The 22,585-nt window shown below is 40.9% G+C and overlaps 1 protein-coding gene across 3 annotated transcripts in view; it reads right to left on the minus strand.

The window, feature by feature from the left end:
* Nucleotides 1-22,585, minus strand: part of ARHGEF26 (Rho guanine nucleotide exchange factor 26) — a 122,904-nt gene that overhangs the window by 83,290 nt on the left and 17,029 nt on the right. For all 3 annotated transcript variants that reach the window (XM_032344463.1, XM_032344454.1, XM_032344443.1), the window contains 2 exons: nt 11,216-11,272; nt 7,641-7,801 (listed from right to left, as the gene is read on the minus strand). In XM_032344463.1, coding sequence (XP_032200354.1) covers nt 7,641-7,801; nt 11,216-11,272 — 218 coding nt within the window. The remainder of the gene's footprint in view (nt 1-7,640; nt 7,802-11,215; nt 11,273-22,585) is intronic.

A 22,585-nucleotide genomic window follows, 5' to 3' on the forward strand; every position in this document is an offset into this window, starting at 1 on the left:
AAACATGTATTTCATTTTCTTCCCCAAATCATAGTGAAAGCAGTTTGGGACTTTAACATAAACAATTTGGATGTCTTTTTAATTTTATTGTATAGCTGCACGTTAGGGCTTCTGATAAGATATAAGTTATAGGACACTTTCATAATCAGTTAGCTCATACTGTCAACACATCAACCACGAGCCACATTCAGAGACTCTGGTCAAGACACTGGACAATATCTTTATTGGAACGATGACCACAGGGAAAGGACAAGATGACTGCTATGATGGGCCATGCACTGAGCAGTGTCAGAAAACCAGATGCTCTTTGCTTTTAAGGTCTCTACATTCTAAGAGGTCAAAGACATTCAAATATGAGATAAGAGTCTAAACACATTCTATGTCTACTGGTAGACACCAAAAAGAGCAAATCCTAATTATTTTCCAGATAGGGAATCCCTAGCAGAGGCCTAAACCGAAATTTAGTTCTTTAGACTGAAACCTCAACTGCACTTAAAATGTATGTGTAGTTTTGAAAACAGTGGTCCTGGGGAATGTAAACTGTAGAATCTTAAATAAATAAATAAAGTCACTGGTTTCAATTCCATTTAAAAACGTGAATGACCTTAAGCCAATTCACGTGATTTGGATCTCAATCCCCTTACCTGCAGCAGAGAAATGACAGCACTCCCCAGGACACTATAAGAGATTAACTCAGCTGAAATAAGAAAAGCCCTGTAAAAACACAGAATTGATGCCTAGGTGCTAATAATTAACACACAGCATTTAAAGGCAACATCCCACAATAAACGAGCAATCAGCAAGCTTAACGGAGCTTGCTTTTGAAATTTAATTCATCAACCATCCTCCTCATGCTTAAATCAAGTGCTAGATTTAACTTGGCTTGATCACAAAGTTTACATTAAAATCTTTTCCATCGGCCAGAAAAACTGTGTGGTCCTGCTTGTTTAACTCACAACTGGCAGAGTCAAAAATCCATGTAATGTTTCAAAATCTCCAGCTGTAAATGCAATGCAGATGAAATACTGCAACTAAACCCCAGCCATTGTTTCTTTTTCCAAAGTTCTACCCTCCTTTAAGATTGATAACAGCTAATGACTAAGCTTGGTAACACTTTCATCTGTCCCAAGCAGGAGCATTGCCCAAGTTTAAATCTCCATGTGACAACTCAGAATCCACAGACTCTTGGAACTTGCAAAAGCAATGCAAGAAGGAAAAAAGCATGTAGTAGCCCCAAATGTCTGCAAAAACTAACCAGGAAAACGGCCTCATTGGCAGCTGCAGCATGTCAGGGCCTGTTGGGAAGTACTGGTTCAAGGAATCGACTGCTTGCAAGGCAAGCCCCAGGCTCAGGGGAAGCAAACAGCTCACGCTTTATGGTGAGGGAGGAATCCATTTATCTAGACTTCATTCAATGTCAAAACCAAGGGGGTTCTTAGAATGTCGTTAAGACACGCGGCCACCACCTTTAAAAACAAACCCACGCAAACCACTGTGCAAATACTGTAAGACAAGACCTGTCCTTTAACCTAGTCCTGGAACAATGCCAGCAAAGGCAAATATAGAGGCGACATCATTCAAAAGTCATTACATAAAAAATCCAGACACATTTCTTCAGAATGCCAGGCAAAGAGAATCAAAAGCACAGTGATATTATCAACAAAATCACTGCCCCTTGAGAGCTTACCTACTGTGGTGCTAAGTATTATCTCCTTTAACTCTCATACCAGCCCTAAGAGGCTAGATAAGCTATGGTCCCCATTAGAGAGAGGAAGAACTAAGATTGAGAGAGAGTATTTGCCTACCACAGTGCTAAAAAGATAGTCTTCAAAGCTTGAGGCTTTACATATTTGTGCTGTAATCTTCAACTTGAGGCTTCCTACAAATCTTAATAATGGTAATTGTAGTAATAATGTATTTAAACACAATAAAATTTTTAAAAATAAAAAATAAACAAAAATAGTGTTCATAAAAATTTTTAAATATTACTTAACTCAAACTAATGCCAATTGCCATCTGACAAAAACAGAGTGAAGGCTATCCATGCACCTGGTGACCAGTATCCCAAAAGGAGAGTGGGGCTTCCAGGTGTCAGCTCTCACCTGGTTTCCTATGCTACAGTCCCCACCCTCACTTGGGCCTGGCTCTCTTGGTCTGGAGTCCTATACTGGGTGAAGCAGGGTACCATCCAGCTGTGTAGTGCTGAAGGGCGGTGGGGGCGGGGTGTATGTCGGGGATCCACTTCTCACACCGGATTTCACAAAAATTTTGTTTTTAGTCATACCTTTACTCCAACGTCATCACTTCCTGCACCTTCCAGAGGTTCTAGGGTTTAAATCTGGTTCTTTCTTGGCTTTCCTTAGTACCAGCTTAGAGTTAGCCTTCCCAGATTGCCTGAAATCATTGCTAAGAGTCCATCTGTTTTCAGGGACCAAAACACGGCTGCTCTTGTCTCTTTTCCTGTGGCTGTCATTGTTGTCGTTGTTGTTTAATCCTTGGGGGTTTATGCATTGACTATCCTATCGTTTTTGTGGGATTTCAAAAGGGAATGAACTGAAGGGCATGTGTCTCAGCAGTCATCTTAAACGGGTGGCATCAGTTACAAAGACTTTTTTTTTTTTTTTAAAGATTTTATTTATTTATTTGACAGAGAGAGATTACATGTACGCAGAGAGGCAGGCAGAGAGAAAGAGGAGGAAGCAGGCTCCCTGCTGAGCAGAGAGCCCGATGCGGGACTCGATCCCAGGACCCTGGGATCATGACCTGAGCTGAAGGCAGTGGCTTAACCCACTGAGCCACCCAGGCGCCCAGTTACAAAGACTTTTATAAAGACTTCAGACCCACTGCTCTTCCACAGTCTTACCTGAAAGGACGGGACTATTATTCAGACAGCTGCTGTCCTTCTTCCCCCACTTGAAAGGATACTTAAATAAAACTGCGTATTTCTTTTACTGTTACCCCAGATACCAGTTATTGATAAAGGCTGAACAATGTGGACTAAAATATTCATGAATTTCAAATGAACTTCTTCATTTATCTCAGGACAAAGAAAAAGTCAAAGCATGTCATAAAAAGTGGCTTCTGAGGGTCACTGTCTTTCAACGACCAGCCGGAGAAGTTTGGTTTTAAAAAGGAAGTTTTTCTGTTACATGAAGAGAAATAGGGCAATTGCTTTATTTACCAAAGAGTCTGTGGTAAATTTCTGTTACCTACTGGGGTACCTGGGTGGCTCAGTGGGTGAAAGCCTCTGCCTTTTGGCTCGGGTCATGATCCCAGGGTCCTGGGATCAAGCCCCACATCGGGCTCTCTGCTCAGTGGGGAGCCTGCTTCCCCTGTCCCTTCTCCGCCTGCCTCCCTGCCTACTTGTGATCTCTGTCAAATAAATAAATAAAATCTTAAAAAAAAAAAAAAAAAACTTCTGTTGCCTACTGAGTAAGACAAGAGCATCTGTTAACAAAAAACAGTGTCAACAGCCAATATTTAAGGTTCTACAACATGAAGAATTCCATACTCTCTGGCCTAGTTAAATTTAATGTTTTTCTTTTAAAATTTAGCCTTAAAACTTAGTCGGGAAAGACAAAATTCTATCCAAAGTTTCCTGTTAACTCATTAAAGCTTAGAATTTTTAATTACCAAGTAGGAAACACACTTCACAATGCAGATATACTGTAGCATTATTTGAGTCAAATGTCGGTTTTTGAAATAAAAAGTTATCTCACAGAATAACATGAAAGCATATGCATTAGAACGGTATTTAGTGTCACATGATACTTTAATTTCAATATAATCTGATTAAAATCAGGAAAAAGAATCTTCTGGGGGAACAAATGCTAGGTATTATTTTATACGTTTATCATTTTTATTATTTACTCTTCCACGCAAGGCAGAAACTGAAAAGTTTGGCATCAGCTGCTCATGACAGGTTGGGAACAAATTCAGTTCCTTAGGACACAAAAGCACATTGATGGATATTTTTATTTTACTCTGCAGAAATTGAAGACAGCAGAGTTTTAGCTTTAAAATTCCTTCCTAAAGAAATATGCTGTTTCAACTTTGCAATGGGAAGAAAAAAAGCATGTTGCAAAGTTCTTTAGCAGACACCTGGGAGGGAAACAAAACTCTTTCTCACCAAGTCCTCAAGACTCCATGTTCCAAATACTCCTCAAGTCCTCGCTCTCAGACCCACCCCCAGTTTCCCTTTGGGTCTGGCTACATTGCTGTCACGTCAAATCTGTCAGCATCTTCACCTCCTCTCTCTCTCTCTTTTTTCTTTTTTTAAGGTTTTATTTATTTATTTGAGAGAGAGAATATGAGAGGGGTAAGGGTTGGAGAAGCAGACTCCCCACTGAGAAGAGAGCCCGATGCGGGACTCAATCCAGGGACTCCAGGATCGTGACCTGAGCTGAAGGCAGTTACTTAACCAACTGAGCCACCATTGAGGCGCCCCTTCACCTCCTCTCTAATGCAAACACCATGCTGTCATCTCCTGGACCACCACGGCCATCTCCTACTGGATCACTTAAGGTTTCCACACAGCCTTCAGGAAACCATAAAAACACCTCAGCAGAGCACACAAAGGCCTGTGTCATCTGTTCTAACCCTCTCCTTCAATTCTCACAGGGATCCTTAAGCCCACAATCTCCAGAGCGACTCATACCCGTGCATTTCAGTGACCCATATGTGCTAGAGGATTCCTCTGCACACATGCCGAGGATGTTCCACCAGCAAGCACCCATCCCTGAGGACCAACAGTCACTGTGTGGACGCCATCAGAAATGCTCTAGAACCCAGGCGTCTTGAAGAATCAAAGGTTCCACAAGTGTTGACTAAAGTGAGCAATTCTTTATAAAGAAAAGAATTTAGTAGGGACACACCACTGATAAGCACTCACACCCAGCATTAGAATGATCTCGCACACTTTCATATAATGTCTTCTGCTGCTTTCATATAATGTCTTCTTACACAGAAAGGCTTCTCAATGTTATTCATCAGCAAGCAGTGAAGACCCCGAGCCACTATAAAGGGGACCAGATGTCACACTGTTGAATCCACAAAGCTGAATATCGAGCGTTTTCTGACCTCACTCTATTCTAAATATCCCATCCTTTCTGGCTAGTTTTTCCTTAGGGGAAAGTACAACAATGAACGTAGTCTTCACTATGCCACCTTGAACAATGCCATGCTAATGCCTCTGTAATCACTAATTTAAAGGTTTTTTTTTTTGACAGAGAGAGAGGTCACAAATAGACAGAGAGGCAGGCAGAGAGAGAGGAGGAAGCAGGCTCCCTGCTGAGCAGAGAGCCCATGCAGAGCTCTATCCCAGGATCCTGGGATCATGACCTGAGCCGAAGGCAGAGGCTTTAACCCACTGAGCCACCCAGGCGCCCCTGTAATCACTAATTTAAACACCCATCATTTGCTTTATTCAACATTTTATGTGGCATTTTCTTCTGACTGGAAATTCTTTTTGGGGGCAGCACATCAAGTAGTTATCACTTGAGAGTCTCCTGAATTTTGAGAGTCTTCTGAATTTTGTAAAAGATTACAATTAAGATCATAAAATTTTAATCTATAATTTAAATTAGTTATTTCAAGGTTAACCAGGCATGGATTTTTTCAATCCCTATTTGGTAAATACTTCAGGGGGTAAGGGTTAGCAACCTGCTCAAGATCAACCAACTACCAAAAGAAGAAGTGACTGTTCAAGGCCATGCACCCATGAACCACACTGATGGACAAGCCGTGCTGTCAGGGCCCAAAGCCTTAAGGACCCAAGTCAGCCTCTGTTCAAGAACTGTGGTTACGTTACAATGGAATTAATGAAAGGCCTTCTCTGGAGTCATGTGTACACTGTAAGAAGCTGACATGCGCACACAATTCAAAGCACAATTTCGTAGCAGCGGAAAAACACGCCACTGTGGTTTTTTGAAAACATATTCTCATTAAAATCATGACTTACATTTTATAGTTATCAAAACAGTAAAAATTCTTGAAAGCTGTGTATCTGATACAGAGCTTTGTTTCTGTAGGTCAACCAAAGTACAAGTTAAAACGAAAGAGACTCCTTCTGAAATCAGAATACATTTCAAAAAGGGACATATCATTGAAGACTCTTGCTCTGACCTCTTCACGGAGGGAGAAAAGAGATTTTCATTTCTCTTACTGAAACTAGAAAGACTGGTACCAAAATGACCAGTAGGCTGAACACAAGGAACAACCCAGCTTCTAAACAAGGAATCCCAAGTGGTGGTATGGGCCACCAGTGTTCCCAAAGGCCCAGTGGGTCCTCTGACCATGTATTTTTAAGTATCCATGTCAATATCAAGATTGCCAGTATCTCCTCCTGTAGTGGAAGCTGGCTTCGTGGAAATTTGAAGATCTCGTTGATCTGACCACAAACCCCCGCTCTCTGAAGTAGCCTCAACTGACATGTTAACATGTTTGCCATGAATGTTCCATCTTGTAAGTTCAAAAGGAAGGTCTACCTGCACACGGTGATGGAGCCAGCAGGCAGGAATATGTTATCATTCCTGACTGCTTGGCTCTGCCCTCATGTGACAAATAAGCAAGGTCCAAATTTGCAAAATACTTCTAGCTACTCACCTCTGGGACAGATCCAATTTTCGTGGCCGTAGGGCTTGTACAATATGCAGGCCCACCAAGAAAGAAATGAGGCACAAAAGCAAATATTTAAGAGGTACCTTTGCAAGTGAGAAACCTTGAAGCTTAAGCTTCACTGATTATATGGTAAAGGCAACTTTGACCCAATGATATAAAATTGCCAATATTCGACTACTTTGTTCTACCAAAATAGCAACTTAGATGGATCACACTGATGGCAAAGGGTTCCCATATTGGCTCTGTGGTTCACTCAGAAGAATATAAGAGCTCACTACTGGTATATAAACTGAGATTCCTACACTTATTAAAACTGATAATGAAAATTCACCTCAAATGGTACTTATGGAATGCTAGATAGGGAAAACCTAAGGTAACCATGATAGTCACTGTAACTACATTTTCAAAATAATATTTACATAGATGAACAAAAAATATGAAAATTTAAACAAAAATAATTTTTGTATTTGAATACAATGAGTTATTTTAAATACCATGAGTTATTTTCCCTCACAACCAAGGGTTGTTCTATTATCCATATATTTTTTATTTTTTTATTTTATTTTTTTACTCTTCTTTTATTATGTTATGTAAGTCACCATACAGTACATAATTAGTTTTTGATGTAGTGTTCCAAGATTCATTGTTTCCAGTGCTCCATGCAATACGTGCCCTCCTTAAAACCCACCACCAGGTTCACTCATCCCCCTGACCCCTTCCCCTCTAAAACCCAAATAATTTAAAAGGAAGAAGAGGACAAGTGTGAGGAGAAGAGGCAGGGACACAGAAGGAGTGAGAGACCTCAGATGTAACTGTGGTGACAATTCATTACACACTTGCCATCCGTCTATACATCAACAACCCAAAACATATCTTGAACTTTATTTCAAGGGATCAAGACAAAATCCAACCAAATCAATGAGAGACCTCATATTTCTAAGGGTCTTCCCTTTGAGATAACATAGATGTTTGTTAGTAAGGAAGGTCTCAGCATGACCAAAGGCCAACTAAGATGAACTTACTTTTTGCTTGCCTCACAGACATCTGTAATGTTGGAGAAAAGATGGTGACTCTCTGTTTTGGTCATTGTTTCACTCAGTTCTTTAGAATTTTTAAACATTCGTATCAAAATCTCCAAGCTGAGTAAATAGGAATGTTCAGAGGATATGACTTCAAAGATAGCCTGGTATGAAGGAAAAAGAAATGTATTATTAATTACTGTGATTGAAGAACTAAATGTAGCTTTCATAATTCTCCTATAAAAATAACATATCTTGAAAAGAACAAAAAGATAAGCATGAAGAAAAATGCCTCACCAAACTACTATCTTTTTCATCTAAGGCACATAAACCTCAAGAAATAGAGTCACTGTCCACAGTGTAAAAATGAAAAAGCGAAAGCATTTCGGTGACCTTAGACTGCATCCTGAGGTCATGCTTTGTCAAGGGGTAGAATATATGGAAGGAAAGCTAGAGAACGTCATAAAATCTTACTGTGACATTAATTAACCTTTGAGGTCATCTCTTCCAGGTCTGTTTTCAAAGTATGCTGCTCTGGGACACGAAGGATTTATAGACATCACTTGGAATCCCAAGAACATTTTCACAAATACATTTCTTCGCTCTCGTCCTAAGCGGGCTCCCCTTCTCTAACCCATATTTTAATCCAACAAATTTGCAGTCAATTATAGCAAAGAGTCTGGGTGTAGCAGAAGAGCCTGACTGTATCTACCCTCAAAAGGTTATCAGGCACAGGAATTTTTTTACATTAAACTCATACAACTGAAAGTGATTCTGTTCATTTAACAAGACACCTGCTCTGCTCCCGTCACTATCTCAAGGAGTGAAGGACCCTCTGCAGAAATGCGTGGTGTCAGGCACACAGTCATTTACCTGATAAGTGTTCATTAATGTTAAAAAACCTGGGGCACCCGGGTAGCTCAGTAGGTTAAAGCCTCTGTCTTCAGCTCAGGTCATGATCCCAGCGTCCTGGGATCGAGCCCTGCATCAAGGCTCTCTACTCAGCGGGGAGCCTGCTTCCCCCTCTCTCTCTCTCTCTGCCTGTCTCTCTGCCTACTTGTGATCTCTGTCTGTCAAATAAATAAATAAAATCTTTAAAAAAAAAAAAAAAGATAAAAAGCCAACCCACATATGTAGGCACCAACGCCCTGTGTAAGGAATTCACCTAGCTCCCTAACAGATTCAACTTCAAATCCTCCAAGAATGGCAAGACAGGGATTCCTCTTCAGGCAGACATGGTCAATACCCTCGCAGGCCGGAGAGCCACATCCTTCCTAGATCTCTTCCTGGTAACACTGTGATCTTCCCCTTCGCCTCCAGGTCTCCTCCCCGCTCAAGCCCTTGGCCCAGAAGGCACAGGAGATTCTTCCCATAAGTCCCAGTGCTATGGCTGAAGCTGGGTGGGGGCAAGCAGGCACAGCCAAGTGGACCCCCTAGCTGCTAGTAAGTGGTCCATATTTTGAAGGTCAGGTTAATGGTGCCAGTCTCAATGTTCATCTCCATTTCAGCATCCACAAGCTTTAAAGGAAGTCTTACTTAAATGTGCTAGTCTAGCCTCAGTCATGTTCCAGGGACTTAAATGATGTAATCATCTAATGAGTACAGGGTAAGAACATGAAGAGTCTCACTTGACCTGTATCTTGTATAATTCTATCCAATAAACACAATTATCCCTGGGAAATGTAGTGCAAACTGAAGGAAACGGTGGCTTCCTGACCAAAAACAGTGGATGTCACGTTGTTGACAGTTATGACACCCCGAATGACAAAATATTTTCAAAAGCAAAGGCTTTTGTAATCAAATGCAAAACACTAAGACTTAAACAGAAAGACTGCAAGAACTACATAGAACAGATCACATGAAAAAATGATTAAGTAGTAGTTTAAATTAATAGATTTAACTGTAATAACTGTTAAAGCATCCTAAAATAGAGCCGTCAACTACTTAAAAGCAAATTGAGTCTAACTTTCTAAAAACAGCTATACAGGAATAGAAAGGAACCATAAAGTTTGATTTGCTGCCGTTATTAGTATTTTTTAATATCACAAATCTGAATATTTCCAAAATATAAAGGAAATGAGTATGCTCAAATAGAAAAGGTTTAAAAGAATACAGGGATTAGGACCCTGGAGTAGCTCTTGAATTGGTCCACAAACATTATTTATGCTGCAGTGTTAACAATGAAGAAAAAAACACACCACCTACTGTGTAAAATTTGGACAAAAGATTTTTTTAAGGTGGTATTTAAGGTGGAATACTATATGGTGGGCTGAATGAATGATCTGGATTAATATATATTAACATAGATAAATCCCAAAACGGCTGAGTGGCAAAAGTAAAGAAAAAATATACTCAGAATCATCACTCATCTACATTTTAATGCTCACATATCCACACAAAAATATGTACATAAATATATGTAATACATAATTTTAAAGCACAGATTGAGGGGCGCCTGGGTGGCTCAGTCGATTAAGTGTCTGCCTTTGGCTCAGGTCATGATCTCAGGGACCTGGGATTGAGCCCTGCATCAGGCTCCCTGCTCAGTAGGGTTCTGCTTCTCCCCCTGCCCCTCCCTGCCACTTGTGCATTCTCTCTCTCTCTCCCTCAAATATATAAATAAAACCTTAAAAAAAAAAACAACAACAACACAGATTGGACAGGTACACATCAATTCATAATTATAGTTGTCTCTGAGGAGGTAAGGAAGGAAAAAGCACCAAGGAGAACATAGGACTTCTACTTTACTGAAAGTCTTGTTTTCTTTAAAAAATATGAGGAAAAAATTATAAATGTAATACATTTGTTAATTCTCAGTGATGGGTACACCAATATTATATACTATTCTGTTTTTTTAAACTTAAACAAAAAATGACAGTATAAGTTCCCCTTATTTTTTTGTTATTTCATGCCAATAAAATAAAAATATAGTGCATGTCCTTCATGCAATTTACAGGCATGTATACACATAAACGTAGTAATATGCAAACAGGAGAAAAGTGTTTTTAGAATTTCACTACCTTATTACAATGAGTAATTTCCCTAAACAGCATTTATTTAAACTTCCAGTTGTATAATCCTATTCCTATCTGTTTTATTTTTTATTAGGTATACCTTTATTTTGGTATAATTTAAGATTTATTGAAATCTTGCAAAGAGGGAACAGAGCTCTTATTTCTTCATCCAGCTTCCCCTAACCAGGGCACATGACATAACCATGGTACATTACATTTTATCTGTAGACAAACGTACATACTGTACTCAGATTTCACCAGTTTTCCCACTAATATCCTGTTTCAATCTGGGATCTAATATCTCTTTCATTTTTCAACGTATTTCTTCCAGTTTCAACACCTCGACTAGGGGCTTTGTTGTTTAAGCTAAAATGACATTAAGGTGTTTTAAGTTTTCTTTCCTGGTTCTTAGATGTAGTTTTATTTGACAATGAACACATACCTCTTATGCAAAAAGAACAAAATGAGTAAGTTTTCAAAAGAAAACCCTGACCCAGTGCACACAGTAGGTGAAAACACTCACTCTTTGGAGCTTTAAAAGTATCTGCTCAGTAGAAAACATACCTCCTGCCTCTTTCTTTCCTCTTGACTAACTGTCTGTGATAATCCATTTCTTTTCACCTAGAGGAAAAAGCAAAATAAAGTTGAGCTCATTTACTTCAACAACTTATTATATAACACATAACTCCATGCCCTTTGAGAAATGAATTATAGGAAATTATGCAAAATGTGTGAATTCAGCACATACTAATTTGGGGGCCCCTCAAATAATATTTAATCACAATAATAAATTAGCATCAACACAAAAGAACTGCAAAGTGTCTAGAACATTATCTCGTCGGGTTGTGCTAATCTGTCCTAGTCTTAGGTCTAGATATTTCTAAAATGCTTATCAAATTAATTTCCCAAACCATAAATGAAGGAATCTAACAATAAAGAAAGTAAAGCCACCCCTCCTGAGAGTTTACTGCCCTGGATCACACATTGGATCACACTATTTTTCACCCAGACTCCATGGAATACCTGTGCTTGCCATAGCAACCCAAGCAAACAGGAAAAAAAGACCCCTTTGTCCCAGTTTCAGCATTCTTTTCAGTACAGTGACAACTGACAAAGAAGAGAACGCCTGGGTGGTTCAGTCCTTTGAACACCAGAAGGACTCTTGATTTCTGCTCAGGTCATGATCTCAGGGTCCTGAGCCCTGTATCAGATTCTGCACTCAGCCAGGAGTCTGCTTGAGATTCTCTCTCTCCCTTTCCCTCTGCCTCCCACACTGGCTCTCATGCTCTCTCTCTCTCAAAATTAATTGATCAATTTGGCAAAGAAGGATGTTAACCTGATAGTCTTTGGAGAAACACCAATACCCACAAGAACCAAGAACACCAGTACCATACTTGTAGTAACACAGTTGGACCACTGGCTGAATCACTGCAAGCTCTAACTAAATTACCACACATTTTTATTTGATTACTGCAGTGCCTACCATTATTCAACTTTTTTTTTTTTAAGATTTTATTCATTTGTGAGAGAGAGAGTGCGCATGCACAGACACACAAGCTGGGGGAGGGGCAGAGGGAGATAAGGAGCAGACTCCCTACTGAGCAGGGAGCCTGATGTGGTACTCGATTCCAGGACCCTGGCATCATGACCCAAGTCGGAGGCAGATGCTTGACCGACTAAGACATCCAGGTGCTGCACATGATTCAGCTTCTAAACCAGAGTGGAGGCTCCATGAACTCCATGAAGGCAGGGTCTGGTGTGTCTTCTGGTATACCTGGCACTGAGTCTGGCACATGAAAGATACTCCTGTTTTTCAGCTGAAGATTAAATTAGCAGAAGGTAAGGCATACATAAAATACTGACCGATTAAATTCTGTGCTTAACAGAACAGCATGAAAGGGGAGAGTTCTCCCCTTTTGTAAGAAACTAATAACAATAAAATATAATGCAGGTCTTCAAACACTTTTAAAAAGCACAGCGATCTGGGCGCCTGGGTGGCTCAGTTGGTTGAGCGTCTGCCTTCAGCTCAGGTCATGGTCCCAGACTTCTGGGATTGAGTCCCCCACATCAGGCTCTCAGCTTCATGGTGAGTCTGCTTCTCCCTCTGACCTCCCCTCTTGTGCTCTCTCTCACTGTGTCTCTCTCTCTTTCAAAATAAATAAATAAAAATCTTTTAAAAAAAAAAAAAAAGGCACAGCGATCTGGTATCTACCATCCTCCATTTAAAAATAAATATGCTTCCCATAACAGCTGGAGATTCCTCTTCTTTCTCCTTAGAAATCACATTTCTATGTCAAAATTTTCCTCCAAAATTTCCTAATGTAATTCTATCTGTTAGGGTATCTTGTTAATCACCCTAACATACCCTGATGCAAAATATATTTTTTAACTCAATTTTCTAAAATTTCCTGTGACTACTGAGCTAAGTATAAAAGAGACTCTTCTGGATTATATGATCACCACGAATATCATTAATAAACTGTGACCAAAATAACACAATAACTTCAGATTTTAATGCATCAGTCTCTAAAAGTAAATTTTACTAAGAATGAAAACTCTAGTAAGGTGAAGGGTTGTAGTGGCTTTGTTAAGAGGCTTCATGGAAACCAGTATTTTAAATTGACCCCCCATATCTTGTACCCCAGTGGACTGGCACCTTGAAACAAGGCACCGCACTAAGATTTGAGATGGGTAAGAGGAACATCTTTCTTCAGTAAAACTGTAAAAAGGACAAATATAAGAGGAGACTGGAAAAAACTCTGGGGGTAACACTGAGCAGACGCAGTCTCAGTTTTGGAAAGGAAGCTACCCGGAACATAAAGATTGAAAAAATGTATCCTTAAAATGATCCCTGTCCACTTTGCATGGTCTTCATGAACCCCCTGTGGTGTAAACCTTAGTTTGAAGACCGTAGGAGCATAGGGCCCTACATCGTGCTGTCATGGAAATGAGGATATATGACATGGTCTCTAACCTAACTTTCGGAAAAGAACAGAAAGTAGTACAGTAGTGTAGAAAGAGTCCTAAATCAGTGGTAAAATCAGAGATCATTTATGGAACATTTACTGTGTGCCTAAATGTGTGGTAAGTATTTTTACATCCCCTTTCCCATTGAATCCTACTAAAAACTCACGAAAGTCAATACTATCCTTACCCCAATTCAGGTGGGGATAATAAGTGAGGCTTAAGATCTAAGATCACACAGCTAACAAGTAGCGAGGGAAGGATTTGCATCTATGCCTATCTAACTCCAGAGCCCATACACACTCTCTCTCTAAGGTTTATATACTTTAGAGAAAAAGAGAGTGGGGGCAGAGACAGAGGGAGAAGGAGACAGAGTCCTAAGCAGACTCCCCACTGTGCACAGAGCCCCATGCAGCGCCTGATCCCATGACCCTGAGACTATGACCTGAGCTGAAAGCAGGAGTCGGAACCCCAGCCAACTGCAGGTGGCTGAGGGAGCCCTGTTCTCTGCAAGAGGCACTCCATTTCTAGGGTTGGGCAATCATTACTAAAACACCTTCTAATGCCAGGCCTGTATCAAGTCTCCATATGTTCTTTTTCATCCACCCATACTGTGGAATGTTCTTAGTCTTACCTACCATCCTGACCCGGGGTGAGCCTGTCAGCAAGAGATCATGGCTAAAAAGGCCTCTTCATCCATTTTAATAAGGGAGGGGACCAGCCAGAAGAATGAAACTGTTCAGAACTACTCCCATTTGGTTAACCCTGAACAGGAATTTCACAGATTTCCTTCCTGACACACAGTCCTGGCAGATTGATACCCAGGCGCCATGCCCACGATCTCTGCAGGTGAGATCACCAGCAAGAATTTCCTTGCACTGGCCTTGTCATCCAGAGTTACTAATGAGTTCAGACCCAGAAATCTTATGAGAAAGACAATGGGCCATGTGGACTTAGAGACCTACACAAGTGACAGGGAGTTTACTGAGGGATTAAGAGTACTTTATCCCATTAAGAAGAAGAAGGAAAAAAAAAAATCCCCAGACAAAATAATTTCTTTTTTGAGGGGGGGGGAAGGTAGTTCTGAAAAAGACAAATTGCTAACTCCCAGAATTATCATATTTCATTAATACTGATACAAACAATGATAAAATACTCCTTTGACCGAAAAGTCACCCATAAGAAACCAGCAACCCATATAAAACTACAGAGACAGAAAAGAAAAAGAAAGGAGCGTTCTTGGATCATAACTAAGAACACTGATGTGCAGAACAATGGAGGAGACGGCACGTTGGCTGTGGAGAGTTAGGACAGACCAGCCCCTGCTGGCCGGCTGCCACGCCACGGCTCCAGCGCCCGTCCTTCTCTCCCGGCCCTTCTGTCCCCTGTACGGGGCAGGCTGGACAGCTTCTCCCTCCTGAGCCAAGAGGAGTCATTACGTCCACCTGAGACTTCTGTCCACATTCAACTCGAAATTAAGTAGTACCTGAGAGCAGATGCCCGGATGGAGAAGGTCATGAACAGGCCAGATGCTTTTAGAGACTGAGCGGTTTAGAGAAACGAAACCAGAGAAAGAGAGGGGTAGAAGGATACAAAGGAGGGCCCCCAGGGAGGCTGGTGAAAAGGCAGAGAACAGAATATTAGGGTAGAATAAACACAGTGGAGCAAAATATCAAGCAGAAAAAAACAAGGAAGGAAAGGAGAGATGGGGGGGGTGGAAAGGGAAGGAAAAAAAAAAAAAAGGAAACTGTGCCAAGTTTTTAATGGTAAATACCTCTAAGGGTACCTGGGTGGCTTAATTGGTTAAGCATCAGCTCTTGATTTCGGTATGATCTCAGGATCCTGAGATCGAGCCCCATGTTGGGCTGTGTGCTAAACCTGAAGCCTGCTGAAGAGTCTCTCTCTGCCCTCCCCCCCTCCCCACCCCCATCCCTGCTCCCAGGCTCACTCACTCTCAAAAAAAAAAAAGAAAAGCAAATACCTCTAGAAATTTTCTAATTCAAAAACAGCAAACCTTATCAGTAAACTTAACTCACTGGAAGGCTCAGGCTTTTTTTTTTTCTCTCCAAGGGGGGAAAAAAAGCATGAAAGCATATGTTTACACCTATAATTTTAAAGTTTACCTGCTTTTTGCAGTTTGCACATGTTTGCTACGAGAATCTGAAAAATTATCAAGTTTATCACACTTCATCAACTGTTCCTCTTGTTTCCACGTGTGGAAAAGAAAAAAGAAATAGTACAGCAGTTTCTAACACCTGATTCCTATTTGCTACCTTAAATGAAAAAAATTAAACTTGTATAGGCTCCTTCTATATTTTAATAACCTCTATTTCATATTGGCAGCTCTGGTCAACTGGGAACACATGGACGGCCAGAGCAACATGCCTCTAGAGGTCTCTTTGGACTTCACTCAAGTTTTCTTATTCCTCACGGATTTAAATTTCTTACTTAACAATGTCATCAGTGAGTAGAACTGCAGAAGTAGTTTAATGAAGCACTAAGAACTGGATTCAATTTCGGGTTCTTGATTCTGTATCACCTAACCAACTCACAAAAGTGCTCAAATTCTACCATGGAAGATTCTAGACTCTAAAGAGAAAGTATGATGCATGTTGCTATCTTCAACATTTTAAGTGGATAAAAGTTAATTCAAGTACAACATCAGAACTGAGCCCAAATCTAAATAGTTTTAACATAAGTTAAAAATATAAACATATATGTGGCTTATCAAACAGTGAATGCAGAGAACTCACTAATGCTATAATAGTTTTACATTCATAATTATAGATTATATATATACACACACACTTATATATGTACTGCTGTAATCAGTACTGAAACTGTTCACTCATGATCTTTGTAATGGATATATTTTGCATAACCAAACAGGAGGGAGACTGACAACTGGCTAAAATTAATAAAGAACTGTATAAGATACTTCATCTATGGAAATGATATTGTCTGGTTAGAGCTAAAATTTTTGAAATTGATAAAAGGGTAAACTCCTTAAACGTATAAAGCCAGAAGTTAATTATTAGCTACTACTCCATCCACAGTTCACGCCTGGCTGCTTCTTGATACGTTGCAAGTCTGAGCTTCTTAGAGGACTACCCTATGAGGGAACAGGCAGGTTTTTGACAGTGAATTCCATTCCTGCATTCAGCTCAGCTACGGGATTTTTCACCTTGCAGAGAATTGTGTCAGGACATCCATAAACTTTGCATAGTTATTCCTTGCCTTTGACTTCACTCTCTGGAATAGGTTATGAGCCTGTTCTCTAGGCCCAAACAGAGGCCCAGTACTGACATTTCTACAGAACCTGGGGCTCTATCTATGGAATAGAGCCAGTCCAGTATCTGGGGAGGGAGCCAACATTAATGACACCAGTCTCTGGGTCGAGCAGATGACCATTTTCCGTGGGGTATATTCTCAGGCCCTCTGTGAACTGATACCGTTTCTAGATCAGGTGGGTAGCACACTCTTTCCATGATTCCCCACCAGCCAGGGAAACCAGAATGGGAGGGCCCCAAAAGACTGACCATCCCAAAAGGCTCCGAAATATAGCTAGTTAAAAATTAGATCAGATATTTATAATCCAAGGTCACTCCGGCTCCATAAATCACTAATGTACACAGAATACTCAATTTGAGCTAAGACCCTTAAACTTGCTGAAGTTTACCCACTTGCTGAAATCAGCTGGTTATTCATGCTTTCTGGTGATTCCCTATTCCCAGGCTTTTGTTCTCAAGAGTTCAAAAGTGGTAAGGGAATGAATTGCCAAGCAAAATTATACCATGAGACACAATCACTCCAAGGTCCTTTCTATAGACTTAATACAACCCACATAGTCCCTGAATTACAAATGAGCTAGAGTCCTTTCACTGCAAATAACATGGGAACAGCCACTCTCCGAGAGTATGTCTGAAGTTCCTAAAATGAAAAATCTGCCAGAATCTAGAAACAGTGTCCTTGTAACCAGGCCTGTAGGCTCTCTCCAGGCCCACTCAACCATGGCAGGAGATCCTGAGACATCACTCCTAAGCTATGAGCTTCCTTGGGACAGGAGTCTAAAGGATCAGAGATCTGTGTCACCAAAGATCAGATAAATGAGATCAAGAGGAGGACAGTATCATACTTTCAGGAAGGGATGGGTAAACAGATAAAATACTCTTTAAAAAAAAAAATGGAGAGGTAGAAGACAATGTCCCATTTAATAAAATCATTTTAAAAATATCTCACCTACTGTGCCAGGGATCCCTTAATTTGTTTGTTCTAAAAACTGATCCCTTCTTTGATCTATATAATAATAGATCTTTCATAATAATTCTGCAATCCTCGCCAAAGTTCTTGGATCTTAAGAAGCAGCCAGCCCTCTCAGCCTCCTGGAGGTAACCTCAGGTCTGCTAAACCAATGGCAAACTCAAATAGGGCAGGCTGGGGCTTGAGGCTTTTGCTCCCCTATGCCCTGCATCACCTTCTACAGACAGAGCCAGGATTTCTGAATGAACCCAAATTATTTCAATACAGATAGGAGGCTGAGAGTACAAACCACAAGCAGACAGGTAATTAAAAGTACAAGAATAAACTGTTGTCCTTTGTACAATTTAGGAGATAAGCATGCATTACTTCATTGTAATCAGCCCTCTCTATGGCTAGAGCTAGCTCTCCGTATCAGCCAATTCCTGACACAGAGTTCTTGCCAGTCTTTCATTTATTTATTTTTCAAACTACCCCTGCTTCAAATGCTTACCATGCAGCAGAACCTTTTAGCAACCCCGCAAGGAAGCTGGCAGTATCCCTGCTCTACAGATAAAACACAGAGTCACGGAAGAGTTAAAGCATTAGCCCTACAAAGTAGTAAAACTGGGGCTCCAACCCAGGCCTGCCTGCTCCCCACCCCAGAGGCTGTGAGCTCTTAACCATCCCGGCAGGACTGCCTTTTAATACTTGTGAATTGCGATCTGCAGCTATTCTTCCCCTAAACTGTGGCCCTCCTCCTGAATACCCCAGACACTTCATCTCCCACTGGGTTCCCAGCTTCTGCTACTGTGAAAGCTAAACTGTCCGTGGGGTGCCCTGGGATTTAACCCGTTCATTAGTCCTGACCTTACTCCTGCTAAGCACATTTCTCTCTTTCACTTGTGGCTCTTACCGGCCTCACTCCCCTGTGGGGCTACTGAGCCCAGACTCCAACGTCCTCACCCTCTCCCCCTCCAGATAAGCAAGAGAAGCAGCTTTCCTTTATCTATCAACAATTAAAGAGAAGAAAATGAAGTTAGGAAAGGCATGAAAAGCCAATGACATGGAGTGGAAGGGATGAAAAGGAAACCGGCTTTAGAAGCGATGGACAGTTCTCTACAAGTATTTAATAAAAGATGAGCAGTTTTAAAAAGTGGAACACTTAGGGCGCCTGGGTGGCTCAGTGGGTTAAGCCGCTGCCTTCGGCTCAGGTCATGAACTCAGGGTCCTGGGATCCAGCCCCGCATCAGGCTCTCTGCTCAGCAGGGAGCCTGCTTCCTCCTCTCTCTCTCTCTCTCTGCCTGCCTCTCTGCCTACTTGTGATCTCTCTCTGTCAAATAAATAAATAAAAAATCTTTAAAACAAAAATAAATAAAAATAAAAAAATTAAAAAATAAATGGAACACTTAATAAAATACTGAGGAGCAGTGTTGATAGTGGTTCACAGGGGAAGAGATTGGGAATTGTGGTAAAACCAAAGCAGATTTCAGTCTTAACTGGTGTGTTTAATGTTGTAGTAAGGACAACCTATCTGTTTTACTTCTGTAATTCAAAAAGATTGTTTTAAAGAATTTAACCACCTTTAAATTAAGGGTTTTAAATTGAAAACTGAATAGGGAGTTGGATAAAAGAACCAAACACCCACTTATTTGATGAAATACAATATGGGTTTTAAAAAGTTCTTATGAAGAAAGTTTAATGACATGAACAGTCACTTCACAACATGGGTAAGAGAAAAAAAGATGTGCTATAAAACACCAGGTTTAATGGCATGAAAGGATATTGACAACACTGCTAAGGGGAAAATATGTGTAATAAGACAATATTATATTATTGAATTTTTGCTTAAAAAAACCTCCATATGTACACACATTAAAAAAAAAAAACCTCTGTACACACACAGACACGCACACACACACACCCTTGTCTGAAAAGCTCTATACCAAAATGTCAACAGTGATGGGGAGAGGAAGAAATTTCAACTAATTTTTATTTTATTCTTTATGTTTATTGGTAACTATTTTTGCTTAGTAAACATGTCTCGGCTTTGTAATCAAAGCCTCATTTTTAATAAAAACTAAAATTGGTTTCAAAGTCCTTTCTCAAGAAAGGAATAAAGCAAGCAGGGCAAACACATGGAATTGTTTAAACATGGCAATAATACCTGCATTTCTTTGTTGTTGTCCACAAGGAAAGCTAGGGACATGGCAGGGGACCACCAGCAGAAAAAGGAAGTAAAGCAGGGAAAGGGAGGCAATAAGAAAGCAAGATTTCGGGCGCCTGGGTGGCTCAGTGGGTTAAGCCGCTGCCTTCGGCTCGGGTCATGATCTCGGGGTCCTAGGATCGAGTCCCGCATCGGGCTCTCTGCTCAGCAGGGAGCCTGCTTCCCTCTCTCTCTCTCTCTCTCTGCCTGCCTCTCCATCTACTTGTGATTTCTCTCTGTCAATAAATAAATAAAAAAAAAAAAATCTTTAACAAAAAAAAAAAAAAAAAAAGAAAGCAAGATTTCAGTCAAGCCCAAACCACACAGGGGCTTCTAAGGCAGTGATGAAAATGAGGTGAGACCAGGCAGGTGTGCAAATGTGATGGCAACGGGGACTGGGCTAGAACTGGGGTAAATGAGCTCGGCACCCCTGACTTACTGAAGGTCTACATCAACAAGGTCTGACAAGGGCAGAACAGGGCTGAGATGCCCCCCCTTGTAGGAGAGGAGTTCCTGTTCGTGAACGTGATGCGGGTGTCTGGATGCTACTCCATTTTTATTTGTGGTTTTTGTCAAGTGGCAGATGGAGAGGAATGATCAACTCCAAACCAGTCAGTTACTTAAAACAACACTGACAACAAAGTTAATTCCTAGATTTGCAATAAAAACCTAACCTGAGGAAAACCTGTCCTGGAAAATTGGGTAAGAAAGCAAACTGATATATATATATATATATATATATATATATTTTAATATTTACTTATCTGACGGAGAGAGACAGTGAGAGAGGGAACACAAGCAGAGGAAGTCAGATAGGGAGACGCAGGCTCCCAATAGAGCAGGGAGCCCAATGGATCCCAGGATCCTAGCCCAACAGATCCCAGGATCCTAGCCCAATGGATCCCAGGATCCTAGCCCAATGGATCCCAGGATCCTAGCCCAATGGATCCCGGGATCCTAGCCCAATGGATCCCAGGATCATGACCTGAGGCAAAGACAGACACTTTAAGGACTGAGCCCCAAAAGCGAATTGATATTTAACATTAGATGCACAAAGCATGCAAAGTTTTCATCAGACAGGGATTATCTTATCGTATGGAGGAGATCTGAGACACTGGCAAGACTTACCACTGTTGTTCTTCCACTGACCGAGACATCGAACTTCACTCAAGCCATACTTCATACTTTCAATGCTTTTATTTCCTACTCTTCTGCCCACCTTGTTTTAGTCGCCCTCCCTAAAGAAAGCTTCTGTGATCTTTACGGCTCTTTGTGATTTCTATCTATGTCATTCATTTTGGCACTGTACCCTACCTTCTTTCAGAACCACCATTTAGCTGTTTCATTTCTATTGTCTTCTGAACCAGCTTCTAAGTTCCTACAGGGCAGGTACTGGGATTTAGGCTTGCTTTGTTTGCCACATCCACCACGATGCAGTGTAATACCAATGAATTTACGAATCAGACACCAGTGTTTTCTAAACTACAAGTGAATTACACAATAAAGTCCATGAATTTCTGGTCAACACCTATTGAAATGTAACAAAACAGAAAAGACAGAAATATCATAGTGTAATGCAAGTATTAAGGGTAACTTCTAACTTTTGTTTGAGATACACACACACATGCATATACACACAAAAGACTACAAGGTAAAATGTGCTTCTCATTTGCTAAGCCTTTGATAAACACAGTGTTTGCAACACCAACTCCACCATGTGTAAATTTTTCTTAAAGATTTTACTTATTTATTTGAGATAGAGAGAAAGCATTAGCAAGGGAAGCAGCAGAGGGAGAGAGAAAACCAGGCTCCCCCTGAGCAAAGAGCCCAATGTCAGGCAATCCCAGGACCCTGACATCATGACCTAAGCTGAAGGCAGACACTTACCGGACTGAGCCATCCAGACACCCCAGCCACCAGGTGCAAATTCACACTAGATAGGTCAGTTGTGTTGCTAAACAGTCTCACAGATCCCTATAAGGAACACCGTTCTACTCAGGCCTCCACAAAACAAACCAACCAAGGGGGCCACATCTCTCACAATATTGAATAATGGAGGCTAAAGCTGACTGGAATAGAGCTAGTTAGGCACCTGGCCAAACAACAAAGATTGGTTAAGTGGCCTATTAAATGGGGGGAAAGTGCTGAGCTGCTCTGATCTGACAGGATTCTCTCAAGAAACTGAACTGGGTACTTACATAGGGAAGCTGACAGGAACACATGAGGTGAGTAGGACCACGCAAGGTAACCGTAAGTCTATGTTACAAGAACTCAGAAACAGAATGTGCAGGAGCTCGCAGGAGAAAAGACAGATATAGCAAAAAGGAAAATGAATTCATGGCAAGATGAGAGCCACCAGGCAAACACTTGCTAAGACACATTATCGGCCAGGTACCAGAGAGAAATACCATTCCTGCTTTTCCAGAGCCCACGGCTCCATTCTAGGTAATCTCAAAACCCTAACAAAAATAGCTGGAGAGAAACCATATTTAACCTGGTGTAGTCTCAACTGCCTTGATACAAAGTAG

The sequence above is a fragment of the Mustela erminea genome, chromosome 1 (genome assembly GCF_009829155.1).
Source record: "Mustela erminea isolate mMusErm1 chromosome 1, mMusErm1.Pri, whole genome shotgun sequence".
NCBI classification, from domain to species: Eukaryota; Metazoa; Chordata; class Mammalia; order Carnivora; family Mustelidae; genus Mustela; species Mustela erminea.